The sequence below is a fragment of the Thunnus thynnus genome, chromosome 15 (assembly GCF_963924715.1).
Source record: "Thunnus thynnus chromosome 15, fThuThy2.1, whole genome shotgun sequence".
Classification (NCBI taxonomy): Eukaryota; Metazoa; Chordata; class Actinopteri; order Scombriformes; family Scombridae; genus Thunnus; species Thunnus thynnus.
Window position 1 is genome coordinate 10,125,518 of NC_089531.1, and position 15,896 is coordinate 10,141,413.

The window sequence follows — 15,896 nt, forward strand, 5'->3', positions numbered from 1 at the left end:
AACAAAATCAAACATTTTATTTTTAATTTACAGATTATCCAGTTGCATCAGGTGTGGTCACACAGAAAGAAGGAGAAACTAAAACTCTATTCAAAACGTTTTTAAATTAAACTCCCTTCATTTTTAATAGTTGCTCCCCGTTTTTCCTCTCTCTGCCTTCACAGTGGACTCCATCAGAGTCGAGGTCAATTCACTTCTTACGAATTCAAGCTGTGGCTGGCCAATCGTGTAGGTGTAACAGAAGAAATGTTGAATTTTGTATTGCCAGATAGTTATAAAAAAAAAATAACCTTTCCAATTTGAGGTGAGGTTATTTTTGGGAAAAAGTACACAGATTGAAAGATTGAAATAATTTGGAGGTTTTGAAAGTGAATCAACATCCAATCTGGATATGTACTCCATAAACTTTTTCTCATGATGTGCAAAGAAGACGGGAAGATGACGACATTATTTCATAATGTTCAAGAGATGACATTTTACAGAGTTGGCACTTAGGTGCGCTTGATTTTTACTTTGCCTCACACAAGTCGGCCAAACATGGGCAGATAAATTCAGCACATCTGAATACTGAAAACATCTCCACCTTGGCCTGATGTACACTGAGTACTAAACTAGTGCAGCAGAACTGACATCAGCATGAGATGATTCGACAATACAAAATAGACACTTTCTTTGCAAAAAAAAAAAAAAAAAAATTAAACGATCGCTTATTTCACACAGAGTACAAGTTGAACTGAATCAATGACATACCCTTTAAACATTCAACAAAGAAAAAAAGTGACTTAAAACATGTGGAAATCAACTTACAGGTCAGTCAGTTTCACATTTTACATGCAAAGCAATCACACGGTGAGATGTTACAGGGAAGAGTCGTTTGGTTTAAGTTTCCTTCAGTACAGAAACACAGCTTCACTGATACACAGAAGCAGCTTTTGTTGTCTTTCTTTCTCCTCTATGTTCATGTACGGTGTCCTGTTTACTGGTGTATCCATGGCAACGTCCTCTCTGAAGAAGCAAACATTGCTCAGATTGACCTTATGCTCTTTTTCCTATTCGTGGGAAGTAATAATTTGTTTTCGGGATTTAGCAGAGTCAGGTCCATCTGGACGCACAACACACTTTAAATGGAAATGTAATGATGCCAAATTAATGTCAAATCTTTTTTTTTTTTTTCATTCGAACAGATTTCCTAAGAACTGTGTATGATTCAAGTAAAACTAACTGAGTATTTACCAAAAGGAAAGCAAGGATAAATGTGCTCATCTTAAACAGCCAAACAGATCATTGTTTGCTGAAATCGCACAGAAAGTCCAAAATGACTTCATAAAATTTATTATTCATTATGGTGACACCTATTGATTCAAGTTTACAGATGTTACACCAAGTGAGGTTACTGAGGTGCATCTGGACTACAGCCGCGTTCAGGTTTACCAAAGTTTATCCTTTCAGACGATCTGTCTAAAGTCAAGAAAGTTAAGTATTATATGTAATTTAAATGCAGCCAGCACCTGCGTTCATGGCTTTTCAACTTTACCCATAACTTTTCAGCCAACAGGAGACAAAATGAGACTGAAGCTGACAGACATGGAATCAAAGTGCATCGACATCTAATCACAGCCTAAAGGTTGTTTGTGAACGAACGAACAAAAAGAAAAGTGGTTTTTCATGGTTCAAGCAGTCGTTACATAAATGAATATTGAGATGAGTGAGGAAGCTGTGTCCTTTCTCGTCCCATCTGTTGTGAACTTCTTCTTTTTCCTCATTATGTTTCCTCTGTCAAGGACCGCAGAGACCGCGCTCGTTATTGTTGTGTACTCCAGTGTGTGTCCCGGCGACTTAATCCACAGAGAAGCAAGCCTCCGGAATAATAACAGCATTTTTTTTTTTTTTCTTCCTAACGTTCTCCGCATCTGACCGCCATAAATGAGAAACAATCAAACACATCTGTGACTCTTCACGTGGGTTAATTAACAGACATAAAAACATACAAACTGCTCTGAAGAAACAACTTTTGGCACAGCAGCCGCGAAAAATCACACCGTGTCGGGCGCACACATACACTCAACAAACAAACATGCAGGCGATCATCCCGGTATCGAACGGTACCAGAACTGCAATCTGTCACTCTTCATGCACGTTTTTTTTGTTTGTTTTTGTTGTTTTTTTTTTGGAAGGGGGTCCATTGCTGTTGGTTGCTCTGTTTTGGTTGTTCCTTCCGCTGAGTCACCATTTTTCTGCTATTAACAAAAATAATTAGAGCAGAGTTAACCATTGTTTTGTTTGTTTTCTTTTAACATGGCAGTGTTTGGTAGCATCACATTGACCTGGAACAGTGTGAAAACATGAAGAGTGTGTTTGTGTGCGTACATGCGTGTCTACGAGAGGCAAGGTGTGAGCGTGTCATGTGGGCTCGCTGGTTTTTCGTGTCATTGAAGCAGAGTTTCTTTTTGTTTCGTCCGCCCGCCCCCCCCCCCCCTTCCCGAAAGTCAAGTGTCACTCAGATTAAGTCTTCTCTCCCACAGTCTCTAACCAACGTGTGTCATCAGTAAGAGGGGTAACAGTACATTCTTTATGTCTCTGTGTTAAATTATAGGAGTGTACGTTATGCTTTTCAGTTTTTCAAAATACAGTGCTCACCCCCCTAATTCTTCACAAAATGGTAGCTTTCTTCCTCTGTACTGGCTCAGTGTGGGAGCAGGGACATTTCAGTATAGTGGTATATATTTTTTTTTTCTGTGACAGTGGGACAACATGTTTCCAGCATGTTTTTCCTCTCTCCCTCTTTCTAATATCCAGGGATCACACAGTCCGTCTTCATGGATGAGAGGCGTGAGGTTTTTGTGTTGAGCGACAACAAAAGAGAAAGGGGAAGCGTGAGGAACAGAGGTGTGTGACAGCTGGAGGAGGTGTATGTGAGGGCAGCGGCGAGCTCCCCCCCTCCTCTCTTGCTATAGCAGCTCTTCTCTTTGCTTCTTGCCCCTCACGGGACCCTGGCCGTTCCTCAGGGAGCCGTTCTGGGGCCGCAGGAGGTGCCCCCGTTCCTGCTCCGTCCACGGGACCCCGCCCTGCCCGTCGTCACTGTCCAGGTCAGAGTCCGAGTGCATGAGGGCGGAAGAGGTGGGGGCGGGTACTGGCTTCAAACGGCCTGGTAGGTGGGTGGTGGAGGAAGAGAGGAAGGAGAAGAGAAATAAACAGAATGATGCTTAAAATTGGTTCTGATCTGCATCAGTAACAGAGACAGTTAGGGGAAAAAAAGCTATTAAAGGAGGAAATTACTCAAATACCACAAATGCCAGTGTTGCTTTCCAAACATTTATATATCTGTTCATGACATGCACATTTCCAGGTATATATTTTTATTCTGGGGCTCTACTGGAATATCTTTGCATGATTTACAGTTTAAAAAACTCCTTATTTGTCCCCCCCTCCAGATGAGCTGCTCCTCAGCAGACTCCCGCCAGCTCTAGACGCTATGTCAACAAACAGTAGCATTAAGATTTCACTTCTCTTTCTTGTTATTTACTCAAAATATAAACTTCTCTAAAACATCCATAGATTTCTAGAGTAAAAAGTGAGTTTGTTGGTTCCTGGTAAGTAGTTTTCAATTCAACTGATTTGTAGACGTGAGTAGTACGAGTGGTAAACTGTGCTCAATTTACTGATGTCATGTCCTGTCATTTCTGGGAATTTTTGATATTTTACATGTGTTTTCCAGTGAACTAAAATTGGTAATCGTGTTGCTGCATGTGTGTCTTACCAGCTCTCGGTGGTTGTAGCTCCAGACTGTCTTGCTCGTCAGCTTCCAGTATTTTATAACGGCTTTTGCTTCTGCGTACTCTGCTCTTACGTCTTTCAGGGGGGAAAAAAAAACAAACACACCCACACAGTATCATCAGACGGTGTAGAAGTTGTCCCAAGAGTTTCATGGAAATGACGGATATATACTGTATATCCGACGACATTTAGTAATAATCATCATAATATTTCATATTTTAGAAATTGCTCTCACCTGTTGCAACAGCACACCATTCCCCAGACAACTGTTGCTATAGCAACGACAATCAAAAAGGATGCTATAACCACATAGAGTACACTCCACTCTGAAAATAAAGGAGGTAGAAGAGTGGCATGTAATTATTATTATACATATTAAACAGTATTTCAGTTAAAGTATCACGTTCAATTTTAAGTCCAAAGTGTGTGAGGAGGTAAAGTTTGGCCGTCATATTAAAGATCACTACTTCACCACATTACAGCAGATTCACTCTCAGATTAAAATATTGAATGAAGACTCATTTCATCTTACCGCAGTTGCTCTCTGCGTCACCAAGCTGAGCTCTGATGAAGTTCTCCATCCAGAAAGGATGGCAGACACAGCGCCGTGTGAATGAGTCACACTCGCCATGACTGGAGCAGTTCAGCTGGCAGACTGAAGGAAGAGAGCAAAGCTACTGTAGGTGCATTAAATAAAAACAGTGTCTCTTCAGAGGCAGCCGAAAGAAAATAAGCAGGAATGCAACAACTCAAATATCTGAGAGATTTGACCTTTGAGTCCTATCAACCCCTGTCATCATTTCACCATTATCTTAAGACAAAGAGGTCAAAGTGCATCTGTTCTTATGACCTTCCTGTAGCCTCTGGCTCAAAGTAAATACCAAGTAAAACATTCCTTTGACCACTCAGCCTGCATTAGATGATTTATAATCCGATATGTACTCCAATCTTAAATATACGTCCAGCAGAATCACATAATCTCATCAACAACATCTCTTACTTTAGTTTACTTTAGTTTTTTTTACTTTGTTGTGTGTTTTTTACTTTATTCAGTACTCACTGACTGTATCCACCCGTCGTGCCTTGTAAATGAGGAAGTCATTCTTTTGTTTACGCAGCTTGTTACGTAGGCTGAGTGCAACGCTGTGGCCAGACAGAGGAGGGCGCCCTGGACCACCTGACACCAGGAAGACCAAACGAGTACTGAGGAGGACAGAAGAAAGTGAATTTAAAGTTTACTTGGATATAGTAATGTCCAAAAAGTCAGATAGGTAAGTGGATTTAAGTCTAGAAATAAAAACTAGTCACCTGTGCTCATTAAACGCACTGATCTCTCGCACAATGATGTCGCTGTCGAGCACACCCAGTAACACCCCGACCTGGCGCAGCAGCATGTCACGTTGACGGTGGGAGACCTGAGATACAGAGATCTCCAACACCAGCTCCACCAGGTCACGCTCCCATACGTCTGACAGAGAGAGAGAGAGAGAGAGAGAAAAGGTTAGAGAGGAGATTAAAACAAAGAAGAGACATGGAAGGGAGGAGGGCGGGGGAGGTGGAGAGGAGAATAGTGGGAAAGAAAAAGTAACAAGGAGAAGAAGAGACTGACATGAGAATAACAGGCTGATTGCAGGATCCATCTGACACTCTGAAATCTGGGAAAGAGGCCAGAGCGCCGAGCAACGGATTAGTCTCTGGCTGAGTGTGTGTCTGCACACCGTATGTTGCACACTGACCTGTACAACCTTCTGCTGTTGGTTGTTGAGTCTCTTACTGTGTGGAGACCACTTGCACACACTTGTTTGAAGGAAAAAATATATATACTCTGTGATATGCTTACACTGTTAAAAATCAAGCAGTAATGCTCAATGTAAATGTTGTAGTTTTATGATGGTGTTCAGTCAGAATGCCTTTCAATTACTCCAAAAAATCTGCTGCAGCTTGTCGCATTCAGTACATGTAAATAGCATGTCTGTCTGTCTCTTTGTATATATATATATATATATATATATATATATATATATATATATATATATATATACATATTGTGGGTTTATGTATTTTCATTCAGTGTACCTGGTTTGACCTCCACTGTGCCTCTGTCTGTGCTGGTCTGTCCTTTACTGTCAGTTACAGTCAGGGTGAAGCTGTACTTCCCGGCTACCAGGTTTCCCAGAAACAGCACTGCCTGGTGGTCGGAGTTGTTCAGCACATCCTGTTGGAACAAAAAACAAACTTATATAATTTTTGAATGTCCAAATTTGCTTATAAAAAGGTACATCACCAGTTGGCTGTTATAGTGTCATTTAACACTTTTGATTTTCATATGCCCACATAGACTCAGGCTTAATCATTAACTATTATGAACCAGTTCAGAGATAAACCGGTATGAGTGTCAGTCTCACCCCAGCGGCGGGGCTGCTGTCGTCTCTGGCCCACAAGTAGCTGACTCCACCTTTGTCATCAGTGGAATGAGATCCATCCAGAGTGGCGGTCTTGACAGGCAGAGAGACGGATGGACTCGACAACACATGAGCCACAGGTGGCTGGTCCAGTTCTGGTAGAAAAACATAATGAAAGACAATGAATGTAGAGACTTAACGGGAAATCTATGAATATCTGTATATTCATTCACTGAGGTGGATCCAGGTGCAGTAAAAGCAGTTATGCCTTGCCGATTGATTTGGGTTTAGATTGTGCAAAAGCGGAAAATGTACCCAATATTTTGTAGATGGTTTACATCACATTAATACCTGTCGAAGCTTTGGTCACTACAAATTGCACAGACTGTGCCTTGTTGATTATCCTCCAACATCATATGTTTTTTCAAATACCTGCCATTCACTTTCAAAAGGCAAAGCAGACAATTACTTCATTACTTCACCTCCATTTGTTATGTCTCAATTAGAGAACTGACAGTAGAGAGGTGACAGGAAATGAGGTGAGAGAAAGGTACCCAGCTGGAACGCAGTGAAAAGCAGAAAGTGACATCCACTCCATCAAAAACTTGACACTGCAAAACTTAGTGACTGTGTGTTTCACAGCCAAGGTGCCATGATATATATTCTTCATGAATGGATTACTCAGCTAGGCAAGGTGGCCTCGTCTGAGAAAGTCTCATTTAGAATAAGAGTCAGGGTGAATCGGTATGTGGTCAAATGGGAGCAGTTTTTCAAGCGTGTTAATGAGATGAATTGATGTGCTACTGGGAGGATTTAGATCACAGGACAACAAGGACACTTTCTGGACTACACTGAAGGTTAATAATATTATGCATGTTATATGTTGTATCTATCTGTTTCTTTTTTGTTCCCATATTTATATTTTTTTACTGTTATTCTGTACAATGCTCTTGATATAGAGATTGTTTGTGTTGGTTCATACCACAAAAATCAATAAAAATATAAACCATAACATAGTAACATTACATAGTACATGTTATTATGTCCACTCCATGTAATCATCAAAAGTAACAATGACACAAAAATTCCAAAAATCCCTACATTCACATTTTTGCAGTCAGAAAGAACTATACATTATGGTGAAGAATATGCTGTAAAATGTCTGCATGTTTAAAGTCTTACCATTTACACATGCAAATACGATTATTGTTTTGTTGCTGTCATGTTCTTTGGACTGTTTTCAGTTATTAGTATTAACGTTTCCTCTAAGGTTTAACATACAGCGATGTAGCATACATTCTCTTATCTAAAACAGAATACTTGAGATTATACCAACTTTTCCATTAAAAACCATGGAAGTGTATAAACAACATCCACAATCCTCGCCTGTCTGTCTCCGACCCCAAACATCTATTTTCCGACAAAGAGGAGGATTAGTCCACACACACACACACACACACACACACACACACACACACACACACACGCTCTAACCTTCTCTGACGATGACTACGACAGTGTCGCTACTCTGCAGCTTCCTCTCATCAGTTACTGTCAGGGTGAACTCGTATCTGCCAACCTGGAGACCTGTCACCGTGGCAACAGCACTGTCTGCATTCTCGATCTTCACGCCATCAGGACCCCTGTTGGAGGAGCAGACGGACAGAAACAGAGAGGGAAACTGTGACGGAGAGAATTTTCTGTATATTAACCTGAATGACGCTGAAGATGTGTAGAACGTATCAGATCTTTTGTATGTTTAATTCTAATATATTATATTTTCAGCGGAGGTTTTAAAGAGGAACCCGAATGATTTCTACACATCAAGTTCTGTTATGTTTGCTAAACATAGGAACTACTAGTCAGTTTATAAAAAATATGTTTCATGTCTATTGTGTTTCTGTGGGGAACTTTCTAAAGTCTGAAATAATAACTGGTGATGTTATCACGGTTATTTTAGTTTAGTTAAAATCCTCCAACTTTATAGAAGTGTAATACTGAATCACTGAAGTGCTGGTACAGATGCGTACATAAGCTTGTATATAACTAACTTGGTCTGTTTCCAGTGGTAGGTGGCAATCTTCTGGTCATCGCTGCTCTTACTGCCGTCCAGCGTGGTTCGATCAACTGGCAGAGTCAGCTCTTTCTCCGGTCCTGCATCTGCTACTGGTGCCTTATTGTTTTCTGGAGGATGGAGAGACAGAAAAATCAGGATGAAGTGAGAAAAATCTTGTCTTCCACAATCTATACAAGCTAACAAAGCACATCTCAGCTATCATTTAAATAGGATCAGTAAAACAGAAAAAAATGGCCTCTCAAACTCTGAGATTTTGAGCCATAATTCTTGGTGAGTCAATGCTTCATCCAGATCAGATTAATGTCTGACATTTACCGTATTTGACAAATGGACCAATAGTTTAATCGAAAAATGCTTTATTTAAAAATGAAAGGCTAAGAAGGAAAAGCAATATTCTTCATAACTAATGAAAAAAACATCCCATTATATACCATCTAAAAGATCACACAGTAGAGAAAACCAACTATGATATAAAAGGACTTCTATAATAAACTCTATAATAAAGTACCTGATACATTTATAAAGGTCAGTGTGTGATTAGAGAACTGCAGTCCTGCTCTGAAATACCTGGATTTTCTAACAACATACCATTTCTTTTAGATATTATGACTCAAGTGGTTGACATGGTTTGACCTTGCAGGTCGATGTATGTTTACATAACAGGTCCTGTTCAAATACTGCAAGAACTTCTTGCCGGTGTGTGTCTGCAGTCTACAGTCTTCTTGCCAGCCTCGCTAGCTGCTTAACAGGTTGAATGTAGACGTGCAACCACGCATACCTCCAGTTCACTCCGTCAAAAGGCTGTTTCTTTTGAAATTTAGGCAAATACAATTTCCTATTAGAAGTATGATTAAACTGCTACATAATGCTACATATAGTAACTGTATAAATATAGTACAGCACATTATGTACTGCGGCTCAGAAGGCTCTTCACACTTTATGTGTATATTTGTATATATAGTAGCCTGCAGTAGAAAGGCCAAACAAGAAATAACAGAGGTCATACTGAGTACAAAGGAAGTGGTGACTTATTATGTCAAGATAAGGAGTCAAGTCTGTCTTCAAGCAGTGCAAAAATCCAGCTGATTAAATAAACTTAAAAAAAAGAAACACCAGCAAATGACAGATAAATAAATCAAAGTAAGGAAAGGGATTTGTAAGGAATGTATGAACACTGCATAGTAAGAAGCAGAGTCTGTATTGACTACCTTCATCTTAACCAAACATTACTCTCAACTTTTTACTGTATTCAAACATGTTGAGGTGTCATATGACCTGCAGCTGTTTACCTGGCTGCACAATGACTGTGACCTGGGCGGTGTCCTGCTGTCCAGCTGAGTCCATCACAGTCAGCTGGAAAGTGTAATCTCCCTCCTGCATGGCTGACAGCTGCAGGATCGGTGTCCGCACGCCCTGAAAAAAAAAAAAAAACATGAAACAAAAAGATGCCAGTGTTTGACGCCAACATTTTACCCTTGACTCTCTCATGCACAGTGAATTAGAGTGTCTGAATCTGCTGAAATATGAGAAGAACTCACCTGCATCTCCACCACCTTGTCTTTGCTCTCTGAGCTGAGTGACCACTCGTAGGCCAGGGAATCATGGTCGTCTGTGCTCTGGTTGCCGTACAGTGTGATGGAGTTACGTGGCAAGGTAATGACCTAGATGTTCAAATATGACAAAAAAGGGGTTTTTATACAAATAAAAAGTACAACTTATGACATTTTTCACTTTAATGTATCAATGGACTTTTTATTAAGCTCAAACAGATGTTTTTAATTCTACAATACAATTAAAAATATGTTGTTTATTGCATTACAAAAAAAGAGAGCCAGTATAATGTAGAAAATACTTCAAACCTGGTTGGGGCCGGCATTGGCCACAGGCCGGTAGTCCTTGGCTTTGTTGACAGACAGGGTGGCCTGCGTCGAGTTTGTGGCTCCGTCTGAGTCCTTCACAGTCAAACTGGGGGAAAAAAAGACACATTTTATCAGATCAAGTACATAAAACTGTACAACAGATAGTGTTCAAAACAAACCAGTTTAACCTGTAAGTTATATAAAAGCAAGTAACTTTAAGCCAATCATTTCTTCTCTTTTCTAATGTTGTAATCATGACTGACATATAGAGTGATGAGTCCCAGTATCCACGGTGGTGGCAACAGTGTTATTTTTACATTCAATTACTATAAAACACATTTCTTGCTAATTGTGCTTCTCCTTTAGAAATACATCTGAGTCCATGAGATTTCTCAGATGCCATCCATCTCTATGGAGATAAGTGAGGTCCACCTCTACCTGAATGTGTAGTTGCCAGGCACCAAGCTGGTAAGGGTGAGGACAGGGGTGTCGGCAGAGACTTTCTCCTCCCTCAGGGGTCCTTTGACCTCTTCCCAGTGCCACTCCACCACCTTGTCATCATCTGTGCTCTCTGAAAAGAAGAAGGACAACCCATTTGTCAGTTTTCAGTTGTCCATGTTCAGTTTTAGTACGCAGCCTCTTTATTTGGTTGGTGTTCAATATGTTTGTGCGTGTAAGTCACATGTGGTAGACTCACGGCTGCCATCTATCACCGTAGAGCTGGTTGGCAAGGAGATCTCCTGGAACTTTGGGGAAACTACGGCAACAGGGGGCTTGTTTACCCGCGGCTCTGTCAGGTGGAAAACAAGAAATAAATGTGCTTAATGAGCTGCGCATCAGTTGTTTTTGACCGAGACAGAACGAACAACTCAATGGCTACTTTGGCAGAAGTCACAAATATGAATGTGTGTGTGGGAGGAAAGCAGCATCGTCTTCCAGCAATATTATCTGGGTTTATTTAGTCAACATGAGCTGTAACTGTTGACTTGCTTGCTTATCATCTCATACTATCTACACTGACAGGAAAGACAGTAACACCAAATATGCGTCATGACCTTCTTAAGAGCGAGAACTATGATGTTACTGCTTGGCTTAATTAGCATTAGCATGTTGTAGTAGACATTATTAACTAGAAACAGTGGGTGCAAAAAATAAATACTAATCCTGTAAGCACATAATGTGTTTTTTAAGTGTCAGAGGTGTTGAATGATAACATTTTGAGGCTGTAAAGTTGTTCAGTCAGTGTTACTCAAGGTCTAATCATGAATCCAGTTGTGTCGACGACTGTAATGTTCATTAGAAACGTTCCCTTGTTTGGTATTTGTATAATTTTTAAGGCTTTTGCCATATTACATAATTTTGCAGAGTTTGTGACTGTTGGGCCAGCATCAGCTTTGAAAAATATTCAACTTCAGATTCAGATTCAACTTCTCATTTGTGTAATTTTATAATCTTTCCCTTTATTTATGATTTACGGTGGTTAGTGCCTGTATTTCTGGTGCAAAATTATATGATATGGCAAGAGGAAAAGCCTCAAAATGTTAATCATTACAACACATGCAAAACAGGAAAACGATATGGGCAAACAGGAAAAGGAGTCAGAGGTGTGAAATTTGACTAACTCTCAAAACTGTCTCTAGAAATCATGAGCTATGAAGGGTAACAAAAAACATTTTACATTTCACAAATTGGTGTTTACTACAGATACTTTACATTTTGTAAAGTATTTGTCTTTATACTGTATGTCTGCAGTAGCCCTTGTTTCGAGAAGGGACTGTCACACCTGCAAAAACAGCTTTTAGGAGATTTTATGTTGAGCTGAATCCTCACCTGGTTTGACTGTGACATTGACGTAACCTTCTCCGTGAGCCCCCTCCCCGTCCACTGTCACCTCAAACTCGTACAGGCCCACAGTCAGCTGCGAGGGAAAGGAAAGAGGAAGTGATCTTTTTCAGACAATCTGTGTTATTTACACACTACTGAAACTTTCTGTTTATAAATTCAATAGAGCTCCAGCTGCATGTTTTATTTTTAGCAGAGCATGAATTCATGAATATGAAAGCTGTACCTTGCTGAGCTTCAGTGTCTTGCTGTGCTTCCCCTCCATCTCTCCACTGTAATCTTTGGGATGTGTTATCAGACGCCAGTCAAATGCATAGTTTGTCTCTGTAGAGAAGTAGCAACATTAAATAAATAAGTGCATTAAACAAATCTGCTCATGCATTTAATTAAAATCTATCAAATAAGGGTCATTTCCAGATGAAAGATGTTGGTATTGTTTGAGCATGTCGAGCAGGGACAGGGCGATTTACACAATTATGACGTGCATTCCTCCTTAACTGTATAATATTTTTCCGGTTTGGATTTGAAATTCTCTGGAAAGTGTTCAGTATGAGGTATGATGATGGAGACACTACTGAACACCAGAAATATCACAGCATGCTGAATGACTGTCAGTTTATAATCAGGCCTGATAACTTAACACATTTCCAAGTAACTTCAAAATGAGAAAGAAAACAATGAGCTGTTATAATCTTCCATCCATTTCCATGGTTTTACCTGACGGGGGTGTTGGGACCACAAAGGCGTTGAGTTCGACCTCATTGCGTGGCAGCGTGACCTCTACACTCTCCCCTGCTGACACCACCAGCTCCCTCACTGCAGTGGTAAACACAGAATCAGAGACGGTGCCAAAAGAGTAGTATGGTAACCACAGGGTTGGCATGGCAACCAAAAGACTGGTAGAGAGAGTGGAGCAGGTCAATATTGACATACAGTGATTTAATGGGGCCAAATTAAATAGTTAAAAAAAAAAAATCTTTTAGTTAATTATAACTAATTAGGTAAATGAAACTGGTTTTACAGATTTAAAAATTGTATAACGGGGGCAAAGACCATACTATTTTCCTTGCATTTCTCTTGTTTACCTAATTTGCAACAAATGCATACAAACACCATTCAATGGCTTGTGATTCATTGTGGTATAAAAAAATCCCAAAACCTGCAAGAATTGATTTTTTGGCCACTTTGGAGAAGAGTGAGCTGTGAACACAACACTAACATATCATCACTTTTTAAATTCATATGGAAAATAGACATTTGCCTGTTTACACATCCATCAAACACATAGCAACATTAGCATTTATTTGTTTTTGTGTCCACCTGATGAATGTAAGTCCAATATTCACTCTCCTTTTAGCTCTGTTGTAGTCTCCACCAACCCCTGAGGGAAATATCTGGCTCTTATGCTGCTAGAAGAAGCTATGGTGGCCATGAAACACGCAAAAAAACGCGAATGGCCCTCTCTAGAGCTAGTGCTTGGTTTGTCCGTTCTGGGCTACCTATAGAAACATGGCGGGCTCCGCGGAAGAGGACCCACTCCCTATGTAGATATAAAGGACTCATTCTAAGGTGATGATTCTTTCATGGGATTATACACTAATTAAAACTTATCATAATCCATTTCTGCCAAGTCCGTTCCGCTAGATGCCACTAAATTCTACACACTGCACCTTTAATGCCAGCTCAATGATGATATTGTCCTTCAGGGAGGAGAAACTGACCATACGAGTTATTCTTGTTTGTAGAAGCCCAGCATGTCTCAGCACATTCCTATTGCTTACATTCTACTGGCTTCACACTCACAGCACACGTTTCCTTCATCTGGCAAAAATGGCATCTGAGCAGTCTGCCATAAAATGTGCCAGCAAAGTACATCTTCACATTTTGCCAAATATTAGTCAAAACAACAAAAAGAAAGAACAGTTAAGTGTTTTTTTTTTTTTGCAAACTTTAGGAGGTTTGTGTGATAGAAAAAAACAAGATTAAAGGAAAAAGATGTACAGTATTTTAAACTGCATGAGAAAAGTAAGGACTTAGAAGTCGTGTGAAATCTTCTGCGCAACGACGATCCTGTTATATTATTTATTAGTTCATAAATAATAAATGAAGACAAGACACATTACTGAGGGAGCTGGAAAAAATGTTGCTATGTGACACCGGCTGCTGCAGATAATTCCTTCCTTACCAGCCTGTGTTGGAGTTGTGATGATCGCAGTTGCAGTCACTGTGGGTGTGCTGCTATTGGAAGACGCAGCTGTATCAAAGGTGTCGTCCACCGTTGAGTTTTGTTGTGAGGGAGCCGGAGCGGTGTCAGCGCTCACACTGGTTAACTGACTGACGTGCTTTTGGGTTGTATGAGGAAAAGCGATGGCGCTGGGTACTGTTGGACTTGGGTGAGCTGTTTCCAGTTTGGTGCTTTCCTGTAGAGATGGTTGAATTTTGAATGATGTGAGAAAGTCTGAATAACAAGGTGCAACGTTTGAAGCGGAATTTCCAGGTGCAGATTTTATGTAATTTATTTTTTTACACTCCTCAAATCTAAAACCACACTCCTATCTGACTAACTAATTAGTGTGATTGCAAGAAAGAGGGTGGGAATGATTTGAGAAAGACCTTAATTCATGGTTCGTACATAAGTCTATAAGCCACAAACAAATCCACTGAAACAAGCCAATAATGTAAAAATCAATATAAACATTAAAAATTTAACCCATATTCTGTGTAGTTACCGTGCTGGTAAGCTGTCCTGTAAATGGTTTGTGGCTTCCTGCATGACGAGCCTTCCTGCGTCTTGGTGTGACCGGACCCTTAAAGAGACAAAACAAAAAACAAATCATTTTAGAAATTTTTTCACAAATGAACTGAAAATTTCCGATTTCTACACAGCATAAAGTATAGTTAGGCTATTAGCTTTAATTCGGGATTCACCGATCTAGCCTTTTCTCTCCCAATACTAATTCTGATACTTTAACTCAGGGTACCTGCTGATATTGATTCCTGATCCGACACCAGCGCTCTTATTTCCCACATTTAAATCTGTATACCACAGTGCATGAACTCACTGGATTGTTTTATGTCAGGTTACATAAAAACGCTGCTAAAAACTAACTTGGTGGCTCGCTGTGAAAAATTCTGCTAGCAGAACTGTAATGTCTGGCCAATACTCGATCAGCTTAATTAGGCAGGTATCACCCCTGTGTCCCTTGCTTTAATTGTAAAACAACATGCTAATCTTCTACTCTAAATATATGATGAATCTATCTCTCTTCCAAATAAGAGAAAGTCAGCAGAGGTAGATTTTTTTTTCCTGTTGGCTTTACCCTCATCAATGGCAGTATCATCAGAAAAGGCCTAATGGTCAACCAGCAGCAGCCATACCTTGGAAAGCTGCTGAAGGAGGCCGAGGGACTCCTGATGAGGCTGGGGCAGAGAAGAGATGAGGCAGCCCCTCGTACGGGAGCAGCTGAGAAGCACACAGCGCCCGCCGAGGCTCCACACGGCGTTACAGTTCGGCTTCAAGCAGCAGGACTCCCAACATGTTGCCCCGGCTCTCCCGTCTGCCAGAGGATGCCAACCAAGGCTGATGATGCTGCTCCAGTGGATCCCTAGCACCCCGCCGGTCACCCGGCAGAGATTTGCAGACACACCTGGAGGGAGACAGAAGTTAGAAGAGTGCAGTGAAGGGTAACACCCTCATCTTTTACCGAATTACTGCAGCGATAATTGAAGCCATCACATTACCTGACAGCTTCGCAACATGTAATTATTCTGATGGTAAAAACAGCTTGTCAAAATGTTATAGCAGCCATCGTTAAAAGACAAAACTCTTTCTACCATGGTCAAAAGAAAAGGAAAAGGAGTTGCTCCTGAAACATGGATGAATGAGAATATAACAGCTAATGGTTATGGACTAGTTGCCCCACAGAGAAATTCTAGAAAGAG

At 40.4% G+C, this 15,896-nt stretch overlaps 1 protein-coding gene across 8 annotated transcripts in view; it reads right to left on the reverse strand.

Moving 5' to 3' along the window:
* The window catches only part of kiaa0319l (KIAA0319-like ortholog), a 24,606-nt gene continuing 8,710 nt past the window's right edge, over nucleotides 1-15,896 (reverse strand). For all 8 annotated transcript variants that reach the window (XM_067612496.1, XM_067612499.1, XM_067612495.1 and 5 more), the window contains 21 exons: nucleotides 15,333-15,601; nucleotides 14,684-14,761; nucleotides 14,140-14,374; nucleotides 12,672-12,770; nucleotides 12,181-12,278; nucleotides 11,943-12,030; nucleotides 10,810-10,902; nucleotides 10,551-10,683; nucleotides 10,113-10,218; nucleotides 9,792-9,914; nucleotides 9,543-9,666; nucleotides 8,228-8,360; nucleotides 7,671-7,819; nucleotides 6,180-6,331; nucleotides 5,851-5,989; nucleotides 5,083-5,242; nucleotides 4,835-4,977; nucleotides 4,307-4,429; nucleotides 4,010-4,100; nucleotides 3,758-3,849; nucleotides 1-3,145 (listed from right to left, as the gene is read on the reverse strand). In XM_067612496.1, the coding sequence (XP_067468597.1) occupies nucleotides 2,949-3,145; nucleotides 3,758-3,849; nucleotides 4,010-4,100; nucleotides 4,307-4,429; nucleotides 4,835-4,977; nucleotides 5,083-5,242; nucleotides 5,851-5,989; nucleotides 6,180-6,331; nucleotides 7,671-7,819; nucleotides 8,228-8,360; nucleotides 9,543-9,666; nucleotides 9,792-9,914; nucleotides 10,113-10,218; nucleotides 10,551-10,683; nucleotides 10,810-10,902; nucleotides 11,943-12,030; nucleotides 12,181-12,278; nucleotides 12,672-12,770; nucleotides 14,140-14,374; nucleotides 14,684-14,761; nucleotides 15,333-15,601 (2,825 nt within the window). In that variant the 3' untranslated portion in view covers nucleotides 1-2,948. The remainder of the gene's footprint in view (nucleotides 3,146-3,757; nucleotides 3,850-4,009; nucleotides 4,101-4,306; nucleotides 4,430-4,834; nucleotides 4,978-5,082; nucleotides 5,243-5,850; nucleotides 5,990-6,179; nucleotides 6,332-7,670; nucleotides 7,820-8,227; nucleotides 8,361-9,542; nucleotides 9,667-9,791; nucleotides 9,915-10,112; nucleotides 10,219-10,550; nucleotides 10,684-10,809; nucleotides 10,903-11,942; nucleotides 12,031-12,180; nucleotides 12,279-12,671; nucleotides 12,771-14,139; nucleotides 14,375-14,683; nucleotides 14,762-15,332; nucleotides 15,602-15,896) is intronic.